Source organism: Gadus morhua, chromosome 2 (assembly GCF_902167405.1).
Source record: "Gadus morhua chromosome 2, gadMor3.0, whole genome shotgun sequence".
NCBI lineage: Eukaryota > Metazoa > Chordata > Actinopteri > Gadiformes > Gadidae > Gadus > Gadus morhua.
In genome coordinates, this window is record NC_044049.1 from 6,798,794 (window position 1) to 6,817,584 (window position 18,791).

The 18,791-nt window shown below is 46.4% G+C and overlaps 2 protein-coding genes across 4 annotated transcripts; both read left to right on the forward strand.

Moving 5' to 3' along the window:
* The first annotated feature begins 3,649 nt into the window (after positions 1 to 3,649).
* tsen54 (TSEN54 tRNA splicing endonuclease subunit) lies at positions 3,650 to 12,757 on the forward strand. Of its 2 annotated transcripts, none has more exons than XM_030345063.1 (11): positions 3,650 to 3,756; positions 4,500 to 4,658; positions 5,208 to 5,271; positions 5,389 to 5,472; positions 6,097 to 6,195; positions 7,009 to 7,061; positions 7,585 to 7,710; positions 7,941 to 8,536; positions 8,834 to 8,894; positions 9,192 to 9,305; positions 12,234 to 12,757. In XM_030345063.1, the coding sequence occupies exons 1-11, from the start codon at positions 3,701 to 3,703 to the stop codon at positions 12,382 to 12,384; spliced, it is 1,563 nt and encodes a 520-aa protein (XP_030200923.1). In that variant the 5' UTR covers positions 3,650 to 3,700; the 3' UTR covers positions 12,385 to 12,757. The 2 variants fall into 2 exon arrangements, with proteins under 2 accessions (XP_030200923.1, XP_030200933.1); XM_030345073.1 differs by having other exon boundaries at positions 3,669 to 3,743.
* Positions 12,758 to 12,876: 119 nt separating this feature from the next.
* Positions 12,877 to 18,474, forward strand: LOC115534248 (5-hydroxytryptamine receptor 3A). Of its 2 annotated transcripts, none has more exons than XM_030345085.1 (9): positions 12,877 to 13,150; positions 13,959 to 14,125; positions 14,429 to 14,473; positions 14,947 to 15,056; positions 16,021 to 16,193; positions 16,645 to 16,799; positions 17,298 to 17,508; positions 17,737 to 17,892; positions 18,107 to 18,474. In XM_030345085.1, the coding sequence occupies exons 1-9, from the start codon at positions 13,108 to 13,110 to the stop codon at positions 18,358 to 18,360; spliced, it is 1,314 nt and encodes a 437-aa protein (XP_030200945.1). In that variant the 5' UTR covers positions 12,877 to 13,107; the 3' UTR covers positions 18,361 to 18,474. The 2 variants fall into 2 exon arrangements, with proteins under 2 accessions (XP_030200945.1, XP_030200956.1); XM_030345096.1 differs by having other exon boundaries at positions 14,947 to 15,026.
* Positions 18,475 to 18,791: the final 317 nt, after the last annotated feature.

The following is an 18,791-nucleotide window of genomic DNA, read 5'->3' on the forward strand; positions in this document are numbered from 1 at the left end:
CACATACACACACACACACACACACACACACACACACACACACACACACACACACACACACACACACACACACACACACACACACACACACACACACACACACACACACACACACACACCAATCATTAAGGAGCAGAAAGGGGTTAGACAGTACAGAAACAGGTCCTTAAGGAGAAGGTAGGGGTTAGACAGTACATAGACAGGATATTACTCTAAGGAGCAGGTAGGGCTTAGGCAGTACAGATACAGGTCATTGAGGAGCAGGTAGAGAGAAGAGAGGACCATGTGTTTGGGTCAGCTGGCGATAGGGCAGTGAGGTAATGTTTAAATGTTCAGCAGCTCTCCTATGAAGCATTACACACTCACTGATTAACCCACGGGGATGAAGGAATGCTCACAAAGTAGTGGGGGTGGGTGAGGAGGAGGAGGAGGAGGAGGAGGAGGAGGAGGAGAGAGGTGGAGGAGAGAGGAGGAGGAGGAGGAGGAGGAGACAGGAGGAGGAAGAGGAGGAGGAGGAGAGAGGAGAGAGGAGGAGGAGGAGGAGGAGGAGGAATCATCCAGCCTGTGCATAACCGGCTCTGCAGCCACGCGTCACCTGTGTGATATCTGAGGGCTGTGATTGTTGTGTTAGATTGCATCACGCCACAATGGTGTATTGAAGAATTAAAAGATTAGTGAGTCATTGTGATCAGAACAGGTTGGGCTGGAGGTTTTGTTTGGAAATTAAGTGATCTTTCCAGATCATCTTTCCTATTTTTCAAGACGGTTCCATTGTCCTTTATGATCAAACTTTTATTTGTGGACAGTTGGTTTGTCATGTGGCTAAAATAATTACATCAAATTATTTACTACCTGTTTTATTATCTGTTTGTGCAAGAGATAGATGTGGAGGGATGGGAGAGAGAGAGAGAGAGAGAGAGAGAGAGAGAGAGAGAGAGAGAGAGAGAGAGAGAGAGAGAGAGAGAGAGGGAGAGAGAGAGAGAGAGAGGGGGGAGAGAAGGAGAGAGGGGAGAAAGAGAGAGAGAGAGGGGAGAGAGAGAGAGAGAGAGAGAGAGAGAGAGAGAGAGAGAGAGAGAGAGAGAGAGAGAGAGAGAGTGAGAGAGAGAGAGAGACCGGAGAGAGAGAGTCAGTGAAAGAGAGATTATGGTGAGGATGCAAGACCGTTAGGGGAGGTTAACTTTGTTTGCTAACCGCTCAGTGTGTCGGTTGTTAATCTGGTAGCTCTCAGCGTGTGTTTGCTAACCATACAGACAGCCCAGATAACAGACTAAACAAGCTAATGATAGCAATGATAGCCACTTCAACCGCTCTGGTGATCAGGACCTCAAAGGTACTTATGAGTACTGATAACATCGTATCATGGATCAGTTAGTACTGATTAGTGCTGACATAAAGGCAGAGGCGCCGCATCCCATTAGGCATACCAGGCAACTGCCTGGGGCCCCGCAATTGTTTGGGGGCCCTGGGCCACGGGGGGGGCCCCCTAGAGCCAAAAAAAATAAATAATAAAAAATTCGCTCCACACCCCCCCCCCGTCAACAATCGCTCCACCCCCCCCCCCCCCCCCCCCCCCCGTCAACAATCGCTCCACCCCCCCCCCCCCCCCCCCCCCACAAACAATCCTCCGCCTAGGGCCCCCACACTACCTAGAATCGCCCCTGCATAAAGGATACAATTTAAATCTAGAATTAAAATGCAAAAAGAATTAATATACAACATAAATAAACAACATCAATAAATGTTGTTTACATTAGTTACCAGTCATTTCTGGATGCATTCTTTGGGTTCACCCAATCGGTTAGGAGCCACTAGTCTGCATGATGGTGCGAGGGTCACTATTTATAGATATATTTATGTATCACACTCACACACGTGTGAGTGTGTGAGTTTACCGGAACTCACCAAAACAACTCATTTGTTGGTTGTTTGGGGGGCATTATCCGACACAAACGACCTTTCACCTTGACGTTGTCGGCTCTGTCCCCTTGACGATGCCCACGTCGGGCCTCACGAGTCAAACGGCCATTCAGCCACAATACATCAGATTACAGAGTACTCTGAATCGTCTGGAAGGATTACGGCTGACGAGTTAAGCGCTGGGGAAAAGAGACGTAAACATCAGCCATGGTGTGTCACTCACTCCCCATCCCTGCCACTGCTGACATCACCCTGACAAAGGAGGAGGTGGAGGAGGAGGAGGAGGAGGAGGAGGGGAGAAGGTTGTAAAAACGCGGTGTTCCCTATGGTCTGTTCAGAGGAGATCCGGGAAGGGTCTCCTGATCTGAGGGGGCCGCCTCTCCTCGCCCCACCTCCCCTTTGTCTCCCGGGACAATAGAGGTGGTGTTGACATGGGGAACGTGTGAGGTGTGTGTTTTGGTACCGGGTGGTTCGTGGGGGGGAGGGGGGGGGGGGGGGGGGGGGGGGGGTGGGGTGCCACATGGGTGGGCTCACGGGACTCGGAGTGGTCAGTCCGTCGTAGTGGTCCCCCTGGAAACCATGGGACCTGGGATGGAATCCGGCTTACTGGAAACGCTCGTTTATTGAGGAGGATCAGGGGAGAAGGAGAAAGTTGAGGAGGAGGAGGAGGAGGAGGAGGAGGAGGAGGAGAAAATAGAGGAGGAGGAGGAAGAGGAGGAGGAGGAGGAGGAGGAGGAGGAGTTTCCAGATCTTTCTATTACTGGACTTAGAGAAAGGCTGCTTAACATAAGGCTTGATTGAGTTCGTGTCACGCACACACACACAAACACACACACACACGCATGTACGCACGCACGCACGCACGCACGCACGCACGCACGCACGCACGCACGCACGCACGCACGCATGCAGGCACACACAATCACAAACACAAACACACACACAAACGCACACACACACACACACACACACACACACACACACACACACACACACACACACACACACACACACACACACACACACAAACACACACACACACACACACACACGCACACACACACACACACACACACACATTCTACTTCCTCTCCTGCACAAACACACATTCCAACACAAACACACACACACACACACACACACACACACACACACACACACACACAGAAATTCTGCACACTGACTTCACACTTAATGGTTAACAATAGTTAATATTTTAACAGGCAATGTCACAAATAATTATAATAATGTTAGGCCAAACACCAAAGACAATCAATAATTGACAAACATTTAAATAAAAGCAACATTTATCTTGGTGAAGAAGCTTGAAGAATACTTAAGGTATTAAATATATTATTCGCTATATTTATCTTTATTTAGCTATATAAATGTAGACTCCACTACCGTTGACTCTGAAAAGGAACTAGGACTAGTAAATACATTAACTAGTCTTCTGAAGCGTTTCAAATCAAATTGTTCATCTTTTCATAGAGTTCCTCGACCCTACAAATGGAAGATCTTAAGATCTAATCAAATACATGAGCTCGATTTAAAGTTGAAAGCACTTACTTCATTATTTTTTATGTATGACCTCCAACGTGAATTAAAACGAATAATTGAACAAGAATCAAACCAAGACATTCTTGTGAAATATTGTGCTTTACTGCCACTTAGTGGTAACATGTGGAACCTCTCGAGTCGCCAAAGACGTAAGAGGACCAACCAGAAGACGCAGCCAATCACTTCACGATAAATGGTCACGTGACGTTAGTCGACAACAAGCATGGCGGATCCAAGCAAGACAGACGATTCTGAGAGAATATTTAGTGAGTTACTGAGGTATGAAGCTATGACACTTGTCCGAGTTATTACCGGCAAGGATCATTTGATTTCCTCTCTCCAGAAATGTAACTTTAATGCTTAGTTTTCATTTGCTGTTGACAGTTAAAGTTCATCACACAGTTCTGCTGTTTCACTTTCTGTTCCTCTAGTGAGCTACACATAACCAGATTATTATCTAACTATCTATATATGGAGATATTAAGCATAATTATGTACAGGATTATCATTTGGATAGTTTTTGTGGATAAAGTAACGTGAGTTCGCAGCACATTGTCGTGTGTTCCGGGATATTCGTTATTCGTATCCAGTAAGGTTCTTCTGTGGCCCTAGGCGAGATCAGGGCCCCTCCTTATGCCAACATGCCACAACATTACCTCACACACACACACACACACACACACACACACACACACACACACACACACACACACACACACACACACACACACACACACACACACACACACACACAACACACGGTTTTCGACTGATTCAAGTTATCTAAATTGTTCTATTTTACGAAATGGTTCCCAAAGGGCAACATTAATTGTAAGGGCATCAAATGGCATGTATACCAATTAAGAAAAATGAAATATATTAAATATATAGATCAATAAAATAAACAAATGCAAAGAAGGTCGTAAAAAGGCAGTATTCCCTATGGTCTCTTCAGAGGAGACCATAGGACTATTGAGGAGTCCTAGGGTCTTTAACCATTTGTTATGATGTTCCACCTGCAGCCCATCGGAGCTGTTTGCAGCCCGGTCACGCAGCCGCAAGCTCCCGGTGAGAGGCCAGAAGGACTTCTACCCCAGCGGCTGCACGCAGCAGAAACAGATGCTCCAGAACACTCTGGATGAGCACTGGGAGCTGGTCTCTGAGGAGCGGGTGGAGAGGCTGTGAGTGACGTGAATAACAACATTGCAGAACACCACCGGTTTTCTGGCTTGCATCCTGGGCTGTCATCCTTGACTGCTATATAGTAGGCATGTTGTAGTACGTCACAAATATGGCACGTCTGAATGCTCAGTACGCATTGTGTAGTAGGCAAAAAGTTTCCGAATGCGTACTACCGCCACAGTATACAACGGTAGGTCACTATGCTATCCCACAATTCAGCCGGAGTCTGGTAACCGAAGAAGAAGAACGCTGCGGTGAAAAAAAGAAATATAAAATCTGTAAATTATCGCAGGTGACTTTAATTTTGCCGGCATCTGATGTGCACAGAGGGGAAATACGTAATCTCCAAACATCCGGAGGCGTTTTGGTAGTGTTCGGAAGCCTTCAGAGGCGTTCTACGCATAGAACGTACTACATTAATGGTCAAGTAGTAGACACTGCACAGAAATAGTATATACTTAGTATTCGGATGCACCCCTGGAGTAAAATAGCTTAAGGTGATCTTTGCACACACAATATTTCCTCTGATTTTACCCATCAACTAACAGCGGGAACTTGGTGAGGGGCATTTGGAACCCGAGTGACCAAATAGTGGAACTGCAGTCGCCGGCGGTGAGCGTTTTACAATAAATAAGTTTGCCAAATCAATGTTTTCTCCTCGTTGGCTATTGGTATAATCGCACAGTGCAGTGCGTCTTCATCAGCTAATGGTTGGTTTGTCTCCGACAGGGGAAGTTCTGGCAAACGATGGGTTTCTCAGCCGATGGGAAGCAGTGTCTCCAGCCAGAAGAAGCTCTCTACCTGATGGAGTGTGTGAGTGCGGATTACACCAGGGGGATGTGTGTGTGTGTGTGTGTGTGTTTGTGCGTGTGTGTTTTGTTCTTTATAAAGGAAATATGTAGCACCCAATCCAACCCAATATTTAGGATTGCCCATTAGAACAAAATGATACTGCATTGGTGTAATTAAAAAATTCATAGCCAAGATTTTTTTGTATCTTCATGTAATATATTTATACACATAAATAGAACCAGACTTGTTGTAGGACATTATTAATAGTCCAATACCTGTTCTACATTTGTGTATTGTTAGAACAACAAGCAGCAGTTATTATTGGAACGATACTGCTTCCAAACAATAGTAACCTACCAATATTCTAAATTTGGCTACTTTAACACAATTTAATAACTGCCACACTCATCGAATCTGAAAAGTGCAAATAAGAAAATAAATAAATAATATGAACGTTTCAGAAATCGTCCAAATTACAAACCGCTCAAGCAGTAGATTAACAATCTGTGACCTTTTATATTCCTGGGCTCCAGAGTTTGAATCCTTCTCTGTCACGTGGACTGGACTCCGGGGTGTTCTAGTGTTATTAGGGCTCTCTCCATTGAACATCTGACCTCCTGACCTTCTGGTTCCGCCCTCCTGCAGGGGAACCTGCAGGTGTTCCACCGGGACCTCCCCCTCTCCATCCAGGAGGGCTACGAGACATTCCTGTCCTCCAGCCAGCTGTCCCTCCAGCAGTACCAGGTCACACATGCACACACCTACCCACACCTACCCACACCTACCCACACCTACCCACACCTACCCACACGTACCCACATGCACACACCGCACGCACATGCGTACGCACACGCATACACACAGACAGGTGGAAGGCGAAGAGGGACACAACTACGCCTGATTTTAGATGTATATTGGTTATAAATCCACTTGAAATTTTGCATTAAAAGGGGACCTATTATGCTTTTTCGACTTTTATGACCTATAAGCGCTGTTATAATGATTGATAGTCATGTTTAACCATACTAAAGTGTCAAATAATGACATGCATTTCGACGTATTCCCTGCTGACAGTCTGGGGTGGCTGTGCAGAGCGCTAAACACTCGGGACAACGATTGCGATTCACTTGTTCACATTTCCGGGAAACATCTACGTAGACGTACTCCTGCCACGCCCCCATATGCCTGGTCAAATCTGCCCGAGCGCGCTCTAAGGAAGGTAACCAATCACAACGGAGTTGGGTTGGCAGGAGGGGGGCGAGGGGGCGGAGAAGGACGAAACCGAGCGTTGACAGAGAATGCTGAAAGCGCCCAGATGAGAGGAAGAGTTTCCCGAAAATCTACATCGTCTTTTGTGTATGGTTAAACATGACTATCAATCATTATAACAACGTTTATAGGTCATAAAAGTCTAAAAGCATAATAGTTCCCCTTTCATAACAGCGCGTTGCGTCGTAATGCAGCATAAAGATTGTTAATTGACGGCTGTTCATGAGAACCCAACATTATTTTAAAATCGTCGGTATTGATTGATTATTGATCCTTGTACGCTCCCAGGTGTTCGGGCACCTGAAGAGGCTCGGCTACGTGGTGAGCCGCTTCCACGCCAGGTAACCGCTGTGGAGGAGGAGAGTGCTGTTAGGGAGGAGCCGGGTGGAGGTGGAGAAGGGAGGTGTTGTGGAGGCGGATGAGATGGAGGCGATGGAGGAGGAAGGAGTAGGGTTGAAGGTGGAAGCGCAGAGGGGGGCAGGAAGGAGTGTAGATCCATACCCTGGTTCTAACTTTGTGTTCTGTAGTTTGTTTCTAATGTTGTGTTCCGTGATTTGGTTCTGACTCTGTATTCCGGTGTTTGGTTCTAATGAGTTCATGCAGTTCAGTTCTAACATTGTGTTCCGTAGTTCAGTTCTAACATTGCGTTCCGTAGTTCAGTTCTAACATTGTATTCCGTAGTTCAGTTCTAATATTGTGTTCCGTAGTTCAGTTCCAATATTGGGTTCTGTAGTTCAGTTCTAATATTGGTGTTCTGTAGTTCAGTTCTAACATTGTGTTTCGTAGTTCAGTTCTAACATTGTGTTCCGTAGTTCAGTTCTAACCTTGCGTTCCGTAGTTCATTTCTAACATTGTTCTCCGTAGTTTGGTTCCCTCGCTGTATGAGAGGCAGCTCAACCTCCCACCATCACGCGACCGAGGAGCCAATCAGCTGAAGAGGAAACGCAGCCCCAGCCCTGAGGCCACGGCCACTGTGGCATCATCACCAAGGTGACCAGTCTGCGATTTGTCGCCTTTTTGCATCTTCTGATTTGAAACTTGTATCTCTTTACCTGTTATCAATCGTCATTACCAGCCTGTCATTTCTGTTGTGACGCCCACATTCATGTCTGGGAATTAAAAGGTTTGTTGTATCGCCTGTATGAATTTTAGATATTTTATTGAATCGCTGTATCGTATATATTGACAAATATTCAATATCTTCTTGTACGTTTTGTCAGACCCTCAGAGAAGCAGGAGGATTCGACCAATCCCAGCTCAGCGCAAGACAAAGCCACTAATCACAGCCAGCCCTCAGCAGCTCAGCAGGCAATCCCTGAGGGCCGTCGCCCACCTGCTGACGATGACGTCACAGGAAGAAACTGGTGGAGCGATGGCCTGGTCCCCCTGGAGCAGCATCAGGATGGGGGCCCCTCCCACGGGGGTCCCACCTCGCGGTGGGACTTCCTGTCCATCCAGTTCCCAGACCTGGGGGCCAGGGACACCCCCGGACCCCTGGCCCCCCCGGACCCCGCCCTGTTGCCGGGGGCGATGGCGGTGGGCGTGTGCAGTGTCTCCTCCTGGCTGAGGAGGCTGAACACGTGGAGGGAGAAGCAGCCTGGCGGGAAGCAGAGGAGGAGGAGGGAGGAGGAGGAGGAGAGAGCCAGGAGGCGCACGGGACCGGACAGGGAGGTGCAGGGGTGCAGGAGCTGGGCCGAGTACCGGAGGATCATGGAGAGGAGGAGGAAGGGGAGCAGGAGGAGCGACAGCAGACCAGCGCACCTCTGGGAGAAAGACGTCACCCCCCTCCACGACCCCAGGCAGGGCACTTCCACGGGTGAGCTCTCTCTCTCTCTCTCTCTCTCTCTCTCTCTCTCTCTCTCTCTCTCTCTCTCTCTCTCTCTCTCTCTCTCTCTCTCTCTCTCTCTCTCTCTCTCTCTCTCTCTCTCTCTCTCTCTCTCTCTCTCTCTCTCTCTCTCTCTCTCTCTCTCTCTCTCTCTCTCTCTCTCTCTCTCTCTCTCTGTACCCAAACAAATCAATAACATAAAGCGTATTAGCAGAAATAGCAAATAACATGAGGTCATGGGATTCATTTCTTTGTTGTTAGTTTATTACCTGTTATCATTTATTCCAGCCGAGCTGCTGGAGAAGATCAGCGTGGTGAAGCCGTCACGCTGGGCAGACAAATCGTGCAGGTACCACAACCACCACCAGGGGCCTCTAGGGGCCTCAAGGGGCCCCATACTCCTCTCACCCTCCCACCAAGTGGGAATATATATATTTATTTTGAAATTGACATATTTCAATGTCAATTTTTATATGTGGATAATAAAAGTATTTTATATGCAGTCTTTTACAGTGATAACATTCTAAAGACAATCTCTCAAATATGTGCTGGTTTACCACGAAATCACCATCGTCCGGTTACCATGACATCATCACGACATCATCCTGTTACCGTGGCATCATTCTTGTTACCGTGACATCCTCAGTGTCGAGGGGGTCGGCACTTGGCAGATCAGCTTCGACGTCCACCAGCCGGCCGTCAACACGGAGTTCCGGAAGAGCAGTCCCGGAATGCCGTACTCCCGCATGTGTGTCTGCAGGTAAACACACCTAGCTCCGCCCCCTCTGAGTGTCTGCAGGTAAACACACATAGCTCCAACCCCTCTGTATGTCTGCAGGTAAACACACCTGGCTCCGCCCCCTCTGTGTGTCTGCAGAGGGGTGTTCCACGAACGGAGGTTTAACAAACACTGAGTTAACGCTGAACTCTAGGTTGATTGACCCTATGCCGACCAACCCAGAGTTTTCGGCTCCACAGCAGCGGTTATGCATTAGTTCAATCAACTCGGGGTTGGTTAACACAGGGTTGTGCGCGTCCACACCAAACCTAAAAAGACGTGATGTATGGATCATGGAAACCCTGATCGATATGGCGAGACGGGCCGCTTATTTCAATGAAATGGAACTCCAGGTTCCCCTGGAGAGCTATGATGAGGAGAAGGACATTATCACAAGAAAAGGGAACGCTAAAGCCTCTGCAACCCGGAGTACCAAAGCCTGGCAGCGGATCGCTGACCGCGTAAATGCGTTGGTTACACGTCAAAAGCATGATTTTGGCCATGAATATATAAATATCCCAGTTAAGCATTCTCATCAGGTATAAAACGAAGTATAAAAAACATACAAACGGGTAAGCTTTTCTCACCATCGTATTGGTATAAATTTAAATAAGCCGTTTTTTTAAGCCAATCGTGAAAAGGCCGACAGTCGGCAGACTGGATCTGGCCCTCAAATTGTCTTGCCCCCGGTGGAGGAGCTGTTAATAAACATAAATTCAGGGCGCCCTGGCATGGAGGGGGTACCTGGAGGTACCTACCTCCTCAGAGAGTCAGGGGCCATACCCCACTGGTTGAATGAAGGTTTTTGTGTTTTCTTGTATTTTAGATTTCTTTGCCTTCGAAGTAACACATGCAAACCGTGTGCTTGCCACAGCGCATACTATTTGAAATGTTTCTTTTTTTGGTAACTGGGTAGAAAACCTAAAAGTGACAATTCATCAACTTCACAGATCAAGATGGATCAGTGCTTGTAATGAAGCCGCCGGCTACGATCCAACATTCTCCAGTGGATGCAAGTCTGTTAGGACTATTTTGGACTTTGTGTTGTAAGTGCCTCTCGGCATGGTACTCAGACAATATTGCTCTTTATGATAGGAGGCCGATACAAATCTTGGATGGGTCATCTGAAACGACTGAGATGTGCTCAGCATCTCCAACATTATAGCCTAGATAAAACTACCATTTGCAAAAAACGGAGGGCTACGCAAATAGTCTGGAGTGAACTGAGGCCAGGTCCTCGATTGGTAGTGTTGGCTATGCAAGGCTATTTAAATATATTAAAGATTTGCGCGAGAATCTATATCTCTCCACTCCAGCAAAAAGTCATCCGATATGCCAAGATGTCGAGCCGTGGTCTTATCAATCGCTCCCGGTGGATTGCACGTATAATTTGCGCTCCGATATCAGCAGTTCTCGCATCAAAAGGGCATGCCATTGTGAATACATGAAATCTGCGGTGAACGCGGGTTTAAATACCCAAAACCGGGTTATGTTTCAAACTTAACCTGCGCAAAACCTGCTCCGACCAGGTTTGATTCAGAGCATATGTTTCTATAGCAACTAACATACCGTGATCCTTTTGGAACGGAAAACCTAGGGTTACCGCAAACCCTGGGTTAACTTACCCGGTTATCTGATAAAACCGGCTTTGTGGAATACCCCTCTGGTAAACACACCTAGCTCCACCCCCTCTGTATGTCTGCAGGTATACACACCTGGCTCCGCCCCCTCTGTGTGTCTGCAGGTAAACACACCTGGCTCCGCCCCCTCTGTGTGTCTGCAGGTAAACACACCTGGCTCCACCCCCTCTGTGTGTCTGCAGGTAAACACACCTAGCTCCAACCCCTGTGAGGGCTCGTTTCTGTCTCCCCACTAAAGAACGATGCTTATGACATTGCTTTTTCTATTGTGTGTGTATGTGTGTGCTTCTGTGTGTGTGAGCATGTGCGGGTTGGGTCAAAGCAAAAAGATTCCACGTCCAAAATGACTAACTCAAATAGTGCTTTCCTATATATAAATTAATACTAAATGGTTGAAACAGATAAACGTTTGATCAAGCCTCTTCCTGATCCATACACACATGCGTGTCTGATGATAAAGAGGCCCCAGGTAGTGGTTTTTCCAGTGTTGGGTTTCCTCAACATGACATGAGTTATGAATGTTAATTAAATCTGACTTCTCTTGTGAATGCTGGAGGACGGGAGGTATTGTTGTGAACAATACATGATGATCTCATCACTTTTAAGCAGGTGTGTCATTGTGTGTGTGTTTGTATGCGTGCGTGTGTGTGTATGTGTGTGTGTGTGTGTGTGTGTGAGAATATGAAAACCAGTTCCTTGGTCAGCTGTCATCTCAAGTGCTTTAGATCCTTCTATCTGCTATGCAGTCTTTTATCACACATTTATCCCCAGTGAGCTAGAGTGATTTCAGAGACTTGTCATAAGGAGTACGTAGGGGTTAGACAGTACAGAGACAGGTCATTAAGGCGCAGGTAGGGGTTAGACAGTACAGAGACAGGTCATTAAGGAGCAGGTAGGGGTTAGACAGTACAGAGACAGGTCATTAAGGCGCAGGTAGGGGTTAGACTGTACAGAGACAGGTCATTAAGGAGCAGGTAGGGGTTAGACAGTACAGAGACAGGTCATTAAGGAGCAGGTAGGGGTTAGACAGTACAGAGACAGGTCATTAAGTAGCAGGTAGGGGTTAGACTGTACAGAGACAGGTCATTAAGGAGCAGGTAGGGGTTAGACAGTACAGAGCCAGGTCATTAAGTAGCAGGCATGGCTTTGAAAGACTGTACATTTCGGAGGAGGAGTCATCTTGCTCTGTGATGTCTACGGGTAGACTGAGGCATCGAACCCAGATTCTTTGGACTAGACCATCCTGATCCTCGATCCTGTCTGTCTGTAGCTTCGACGGACCGGTCCCGACTCTGGGTGAGCTGCAGCGCGTGTCCCAGCAGAGCGGCGACGTTCCCGTTACCATGGCGGTGGTGGACCACGGCGACATCTCCTTCTACACCTTCAAACACTTCCTGTTGCCCTGTGACCTGCCGCAGTAAGCCCCGCCCCCGTTTCGGACCCTCTCACCCCCTCCCCCGACCCCTGGGAGGGTCTCTCCACTTTGTTTCTGGACTCTGTGGAGCTACCATCTTTCCATCTACCATCTCGCATCTTTACGTGTCGCCATCGGGCTTGGATATCCTTCTGCCGTGCCTTTGGGCTGGACGCCAAAAGCCATACCGGGGTTGTCGGTGCAAGCTGCACTCCCCCCCCCCCCCCCCCCCCCCTGTGTGTTTGAGCGACATTCATCATCACAAAGCACTTCGGAGAGCTTTGTTGGTGAACCAGTGGGGTGTACCGGGATGTGTTTACACGTGCATCCAATTTCTTACAGGGTTTGTTTTCCCATTAAAGTGATGTGTTCAAATATGACGTTCTGCGTGTGTGTGTGTCCTGTCGATCTACGGTCAATATTGTCTCGACGAGAGCGGCGGCGGTGTCGCGTTTCCTTCTCCCATTGACACCGGCGCTCTCACCTGCCACACACATACCCCCCCCCCCTCCCTCTAGATGTCACCCACCACCACCACCACGTCACAGCCAGCGGTAAACGCACTACGCTGTGACTAAGGACCACCTTTGTGCCGATTGTATTCGTCCTGATGGTCACTTCCTGTGCATAATGGACCTGATTGAAGGCGCTATATGCCATATAAAGGGCAGCTCTCTGTTCCCGACGCGCCACACTCGGAGCGACGGCAGGCGGGAATCGAACACTCGGCATGTGGGAGCAGCGCACAGCTGTGACGGTCTTCACCCTGATGGGTACGTGGAGGCTCTCTAGTAATCTGTTGAGGATGAGAGTCTGATTGGATGGCTGGTTTTCAGGAGGGCTGCTGTGTGCTCTGTGGGTGAGTGAGTGGCGGTAGCTCGGGACGGGGCAGGGCGATTAATCAAATTTTGATTGCGTCAAACGACGACAAAACTAATATTATCGAGTTTCATTTTTTTTCTTTTTTTTTATTAAATGTTTTATGAAAATTGCAGAACAGCTGGATACATATCTGTACATTATTGAAGATTTGAAAAAAAACTTTTTTTACCATTTTGTGGTACAATATCAAAGTTCACAGTGACAAAGGTTTTTTTTGGGAGACATTCTGAATAAATACATCATGTTTTCAAACTCAAAAATAATCGTGATTTCAACATTGACCAAAATAATCGTGGTTATGATTTTTTCCATAATCGAGCAGCGCTAGCTCAGGAGGTATAGGCCTTCTGGGAGGTTTCTGGTTCTGACTCTTGATCCTCCTACCTTACTGTTGATAAGTCGATTAAGCAAGATACTTGCTTAGAGGGACACCTTAATGCTCTCAATAAGCTAGCTGCACCGTCCCATGGTAGACAGTACTGCAGTCGGCGTGTGAATATAGGTAAATGTGTGTTTGAATGAATGCGTGTATAAACATGTTATTTATTTGTTTGTATGTGTGTATGAACAGGTCAGTGGATGTGTGTGGATGAATGGGGGACCGGGAGGCGGTAATTGTACAGCACTGTGAGCGCCACAGGTGAGAAGATCCTCTTTACAGAACAACACTGAGTAAATGCGCTTCATCCACCCGTCCAGTGTGTGTGTGGGGCGGTGTCGCGGAGGACTGCTCTTACGCGAGTCTCTTCAAACACCTGAACCTGAACAATAAGACGGACTCCCAGGTGCACCTCCGGCCCGTGAGGAACTGGACCACCCCGACTGTGGTCAGGGTCAACATGGTGGTGTACGGCATCATTGAAGTGGTAGGAGTCCCGTGGCGTGTTGCGATTGGTCCAATTGTGCCCCAGTGCACTATTTAGGGGGTCGCCATTTTTGTAGCACCCGTCATTTATGAGTGCACAAATCTGGCCAGTTATATTGATAGCATCATTGCAATCACTACTGATCAGCATTTATGACAGATGTGCCCAGGGAATTTTCAGCAACGTTGCCACAGTGGAAATGTTACACATTAAGACCTTAATCGTGTATCTAATATATCTCATATATATATATATATATTAATAATAATAATCTTTACTTGGACTTTGATCCGCTCCCTGCAGAACGAGAAGGCCCAGACCTTCACTGTTCAGACCTGGCGTTCAACAGTAAGTATTATCCTGACAACTGAAAAAAGACAAAACCTAATACGATAACAATAGCACACAAAAATGGCCGAGGCAATCTAAATTGTATATATTATTAAGGAAAAGGATTTGGAAAATATATTAATCAAAAAATCTCCCTCCTTTTTGCTGCCTCTCTTCCTACATTTGGGGCCAGTCAACCAGAAATTCTCCAAGTGCATTTTAAGGGGGTTTTTATAGGGACCGGATGGCTAAGAAATCTCTATCAAATTACACTTGAATTACACTTAAACTGGAACTATATAAACGACTAACACTAAGGGAGTTTTAAAAGTTGGAGACAGATTCTGCGGACCTCATTGAAAGGACATCGTTCAGGCTGATACCCAACACACCAGTAGAATATAATGCTGTTAGCCTGTTGGCATTGCTTTATACAGTCAAAGATATTTAATTCATGATGTCACTGATTCAATGTTTCTTTGTTTGTGTAGGAATGGAAGAATGAATTTCTCAGCTGGGACCCCAAACGTTTCTGTGGCATATGGGTCATGGGGGTCCCAAGAGGAATGATGTGGGTGCCAGATATTTACATCCATGAAGAGTAGGCTCTTTTTCACCTCATCTCAGCCTCAAACACCATTAACCCTGACTGTAACACACTATTTAACCTTTGACCCTGACTGTAACCCTGACTGTAACACACTATTTAACCTTTGACCCTGACTGTTACCCACACCTTTAACCCTGACTGTAACACACTATTTAACCTTTAACCCTGACTGTAACCCATACCTTTAACCCTGACTGTAACACACTATTTAACCTTTAACCCTGACTGCAACACACACCTTTAACCCTGACGGTAACACACACCTTTATCCCTGAGTGTAACACACTATTTAACCTTTAACCCTGACTGTTACACACACCTTTAATCCTGACTGTAACACACTATTTAACCTTTAACCCTGACTGTAACCATTCCTTTAACCCTGACTGTAACATACTATTTAACTTTTAACCCTGACTGTTACACACACCTTTAACCCTGAGTGTAACACACTATTTAACCTTTAACCCTGACTGTTACACACTATTTAACCTTTAACCCTGACTGTTACACACACCTTTAACCCTGACGGTAACACACTATTTAACCTTTAACCCTGACTGTAACACACTATTTAACCTTTAACCCTGACTGTAATACACACCTTTAATCCTGACTGTAACACACTATTTAACCTTTAACCCTGACTGTAATACACACCTTTAATCCTGACTGTAACATACTATTTAACTTTTAACCCTGACTGATGCACACTATTTTACGTGTCACATACTGTAAATGTTGCTATAACACACACTATCCTACTATTTATTAATGTCAAACCATGTTTAACATTCTGTGTTTCTTCTCAAGCGTTCTCTCTTATGAGTTAATGGACTTTTTTTTCCCTTGAAGTCCTTAAAGACTCAGGGTTAGGGGACAGGCTGTATAATGTGGTCTGTGAGGCTCTTTGAGACTGGAGCTGTGATTAAGGATTAGTACTCTGGTCCCCCAGTACCTCGGACAACGGGGCTACCCTCTACTCGCGCCACCTCCAGCTGCTCTACGACGGTTCTGTCACCAGCATGGCTAAGGGGGAGTTGAAGGCCATCTGCCAGATGAACCTCTACCACTTCCCCGTGGACGTCCAGCGCTGCAACATCAGCTTTGGCCCATTCTCCCTCTTCGGTAACCACCCATAAGCCATATCCACCCACATGTGGAAATCCCTTTCTACCCAGCTGAGGCCAGACTGATACAAACTCAAACATGAATATCTGGACGATCTTTCGAGGCTACCATGGTATTGTCTTGATGAAAATGCACTTTATTTTGACACGCTATGCAAAAATGCATGGTAAGCCCTCCCCTAAAACATCTCCAAATATTAACGATAAGCCTTGTTTACGTCAGTAGGCACATATCCATATTAATTAACCAATACTCTTCTTCAAGTCGTGACCGATGGTGCTGATTAAAAGCTATCCAAACGAAACAAATCACTAAGCATTTAGCCAGTAAAGGTGTCCAAATTGTAATTTATCTATATATTTATAATACAATATGATATAATATGTTCTGATTTACTTTGAATTGTGTCAGGGTCGATTTAAATTGGACTTTGAAATATCCCTATCAGGAATTGCAATCGCCCAATTGTCCGACGGCACGTTCCTGACAAATCTATCTGAGACTCACATGGCCACCAATGGGGAGTGGGAGATGACCAGAATCGCCGTCTACTCTGGGTTTGACACGTATAATGAAATCAAAGTGCCTAGACTCAGTTACCAGGTAAACAGAAAGCTCTTCCTATACAACACAGTCTCACCTGGCAAACACAAAGCTCTTCATACACAACACCCACTCAACTATTAGATTAGATTAGATTAGATTTATTTATTGTCCTTGTTCAACAGAGTTAACAACGAAATTATGTTTAGAGCATCCCCAAAACCACTTGCATACAAGTACCTGATAGCATACATTAGCCACTGTAAAGATAGAGCTCCCATATGCTATAGTATATAATTATATAAATAATAAATAAAAATACCAATAACCCAAAAGTGCAATAGTGCTAGTGCAGTTGAAAGGTCAACAGTCCAGTTATAGCTACAATGTGTGAGTGGAAACAGAATGAGAATGCAGCAATGCAAGTCTAACTATCAGGTCAACCCAACGCTCTTCCTTTGTTGGACTGAATGTGCTGTCTGTCTTTTATGAACAAAGTTGGACTGATTGTGTGGCACTCACACAGTACTGATAAAGTGGGGCCGAACGCGTTTGCAGATCACCCTGAAGCGCAGGCCCATGCTGTACATCATAAACTGCATCCTGCCGCTCTTCTACTTCCTGATGCTGGACGTGGGGACGTTCTTCATCAGCGAGGCCCGGGGGGAGAAGCTCTCGCTCAAGGTCACCCTCCTGCTGTCCATCTCCGTGCTGCTGCTCATCCTCCAGGACATCCTGCCGTCCACCTCGGACCAGCTGCCCCTGATAGGTGGGTCAGGGCTGGGACAGGGGGGGATCGAGCTGAGGCCGACAGGTGGGCCTCGCGGCCCGAGCTACATCGCTTGCTATTATGTAGCCTGGTTATCCTAGAGGCCCCTGGTGAGAGACTTTCTGCATGTGTGTGTGTGTGTGTGTGTGTGTGTGTGTGTGTGTGTGTGTGTGTGTGTGTGTGTGTGTGTGTGTGTGTGTGTGTGTGTGTGTGTGTGTGTGTTTCCAGCTCTGTACTCCATCATTATCTTCAGCCTGATGGCGCTTAGTCTGATGGAGGCCATGTTGGTCAGCTTCCTGATTGACTTGGACAGCTGCCCCGCCAAGCCTGAACCCGCCCCATCCTGTGTTGTCACGGAGACCCAGATGGAAGCCCCCCAAGCAGGTGAATCATCAGTGTGACCAAGGGTGGATAGCCACGCCCACAATAGCCTTGCTAAAAAACACCAACAGCGCACATTAGCGGCATTCTGATAGTTGTTTGGTGATTTTGTTGAATTTTAAGTTTGGTAAACTTAGACCATTTAAGTTTTGGTCAACCTCCTCTCCTCTCACCTCCTATCGGCTCCTTGCTCTGTCGCTCCTCGCTCCTTCCCCAGAGCCCAGCGAAGAGAAACCAGAGGAGGAGCAGGGGGAGAAGGAGGCGCATCAGGACCTCTTCCTGCTGAAGCTTATCCTGAAGGAAGTGAAGAGTGTGCGACAGGAAGTGCCCTCTGAGGTCTCTCCGGGGGACAGAAAGTTGGGTTTCTACAGCCGGCTGGCCGTGAAGATCGACGTCACCTTCTTCTGGGTCTACGTGATCGCCAACGTGCTGTTTCTCGTCTACATCTTCGCTTTGTGGACATTGGTCTGACCGCAAGAGTTTACGTAGACATGTATTCAATATATACTTATTTAAATTTATATTATATTCCATCACTGCAAGTCGTTATTACCCATAAAGATATGCAACTACATATATATATATATATATATATATATATATATATATATATATATATATATATATATATATATATATATATATAATTTTTTTTAGATATAGTTTTATGATTAATGAGGTGTAGCATGGATTAAAGTTCTCCGTCGCTACGACGGATTTCCGTCATTTGGAGTTCACAGAGGCCACTTCACATCTCCGATAACGTCGGGACAAATTTACAAACAGGCGTCATTTGGATAAACTAATCGCATATTAAGGATCTAAATAGGTACTTTCTCGCATAAAAAAATATTAAAACTTAAGAAAGTGATGTATTAACAGCACTGAAGCGAGAATTAAAA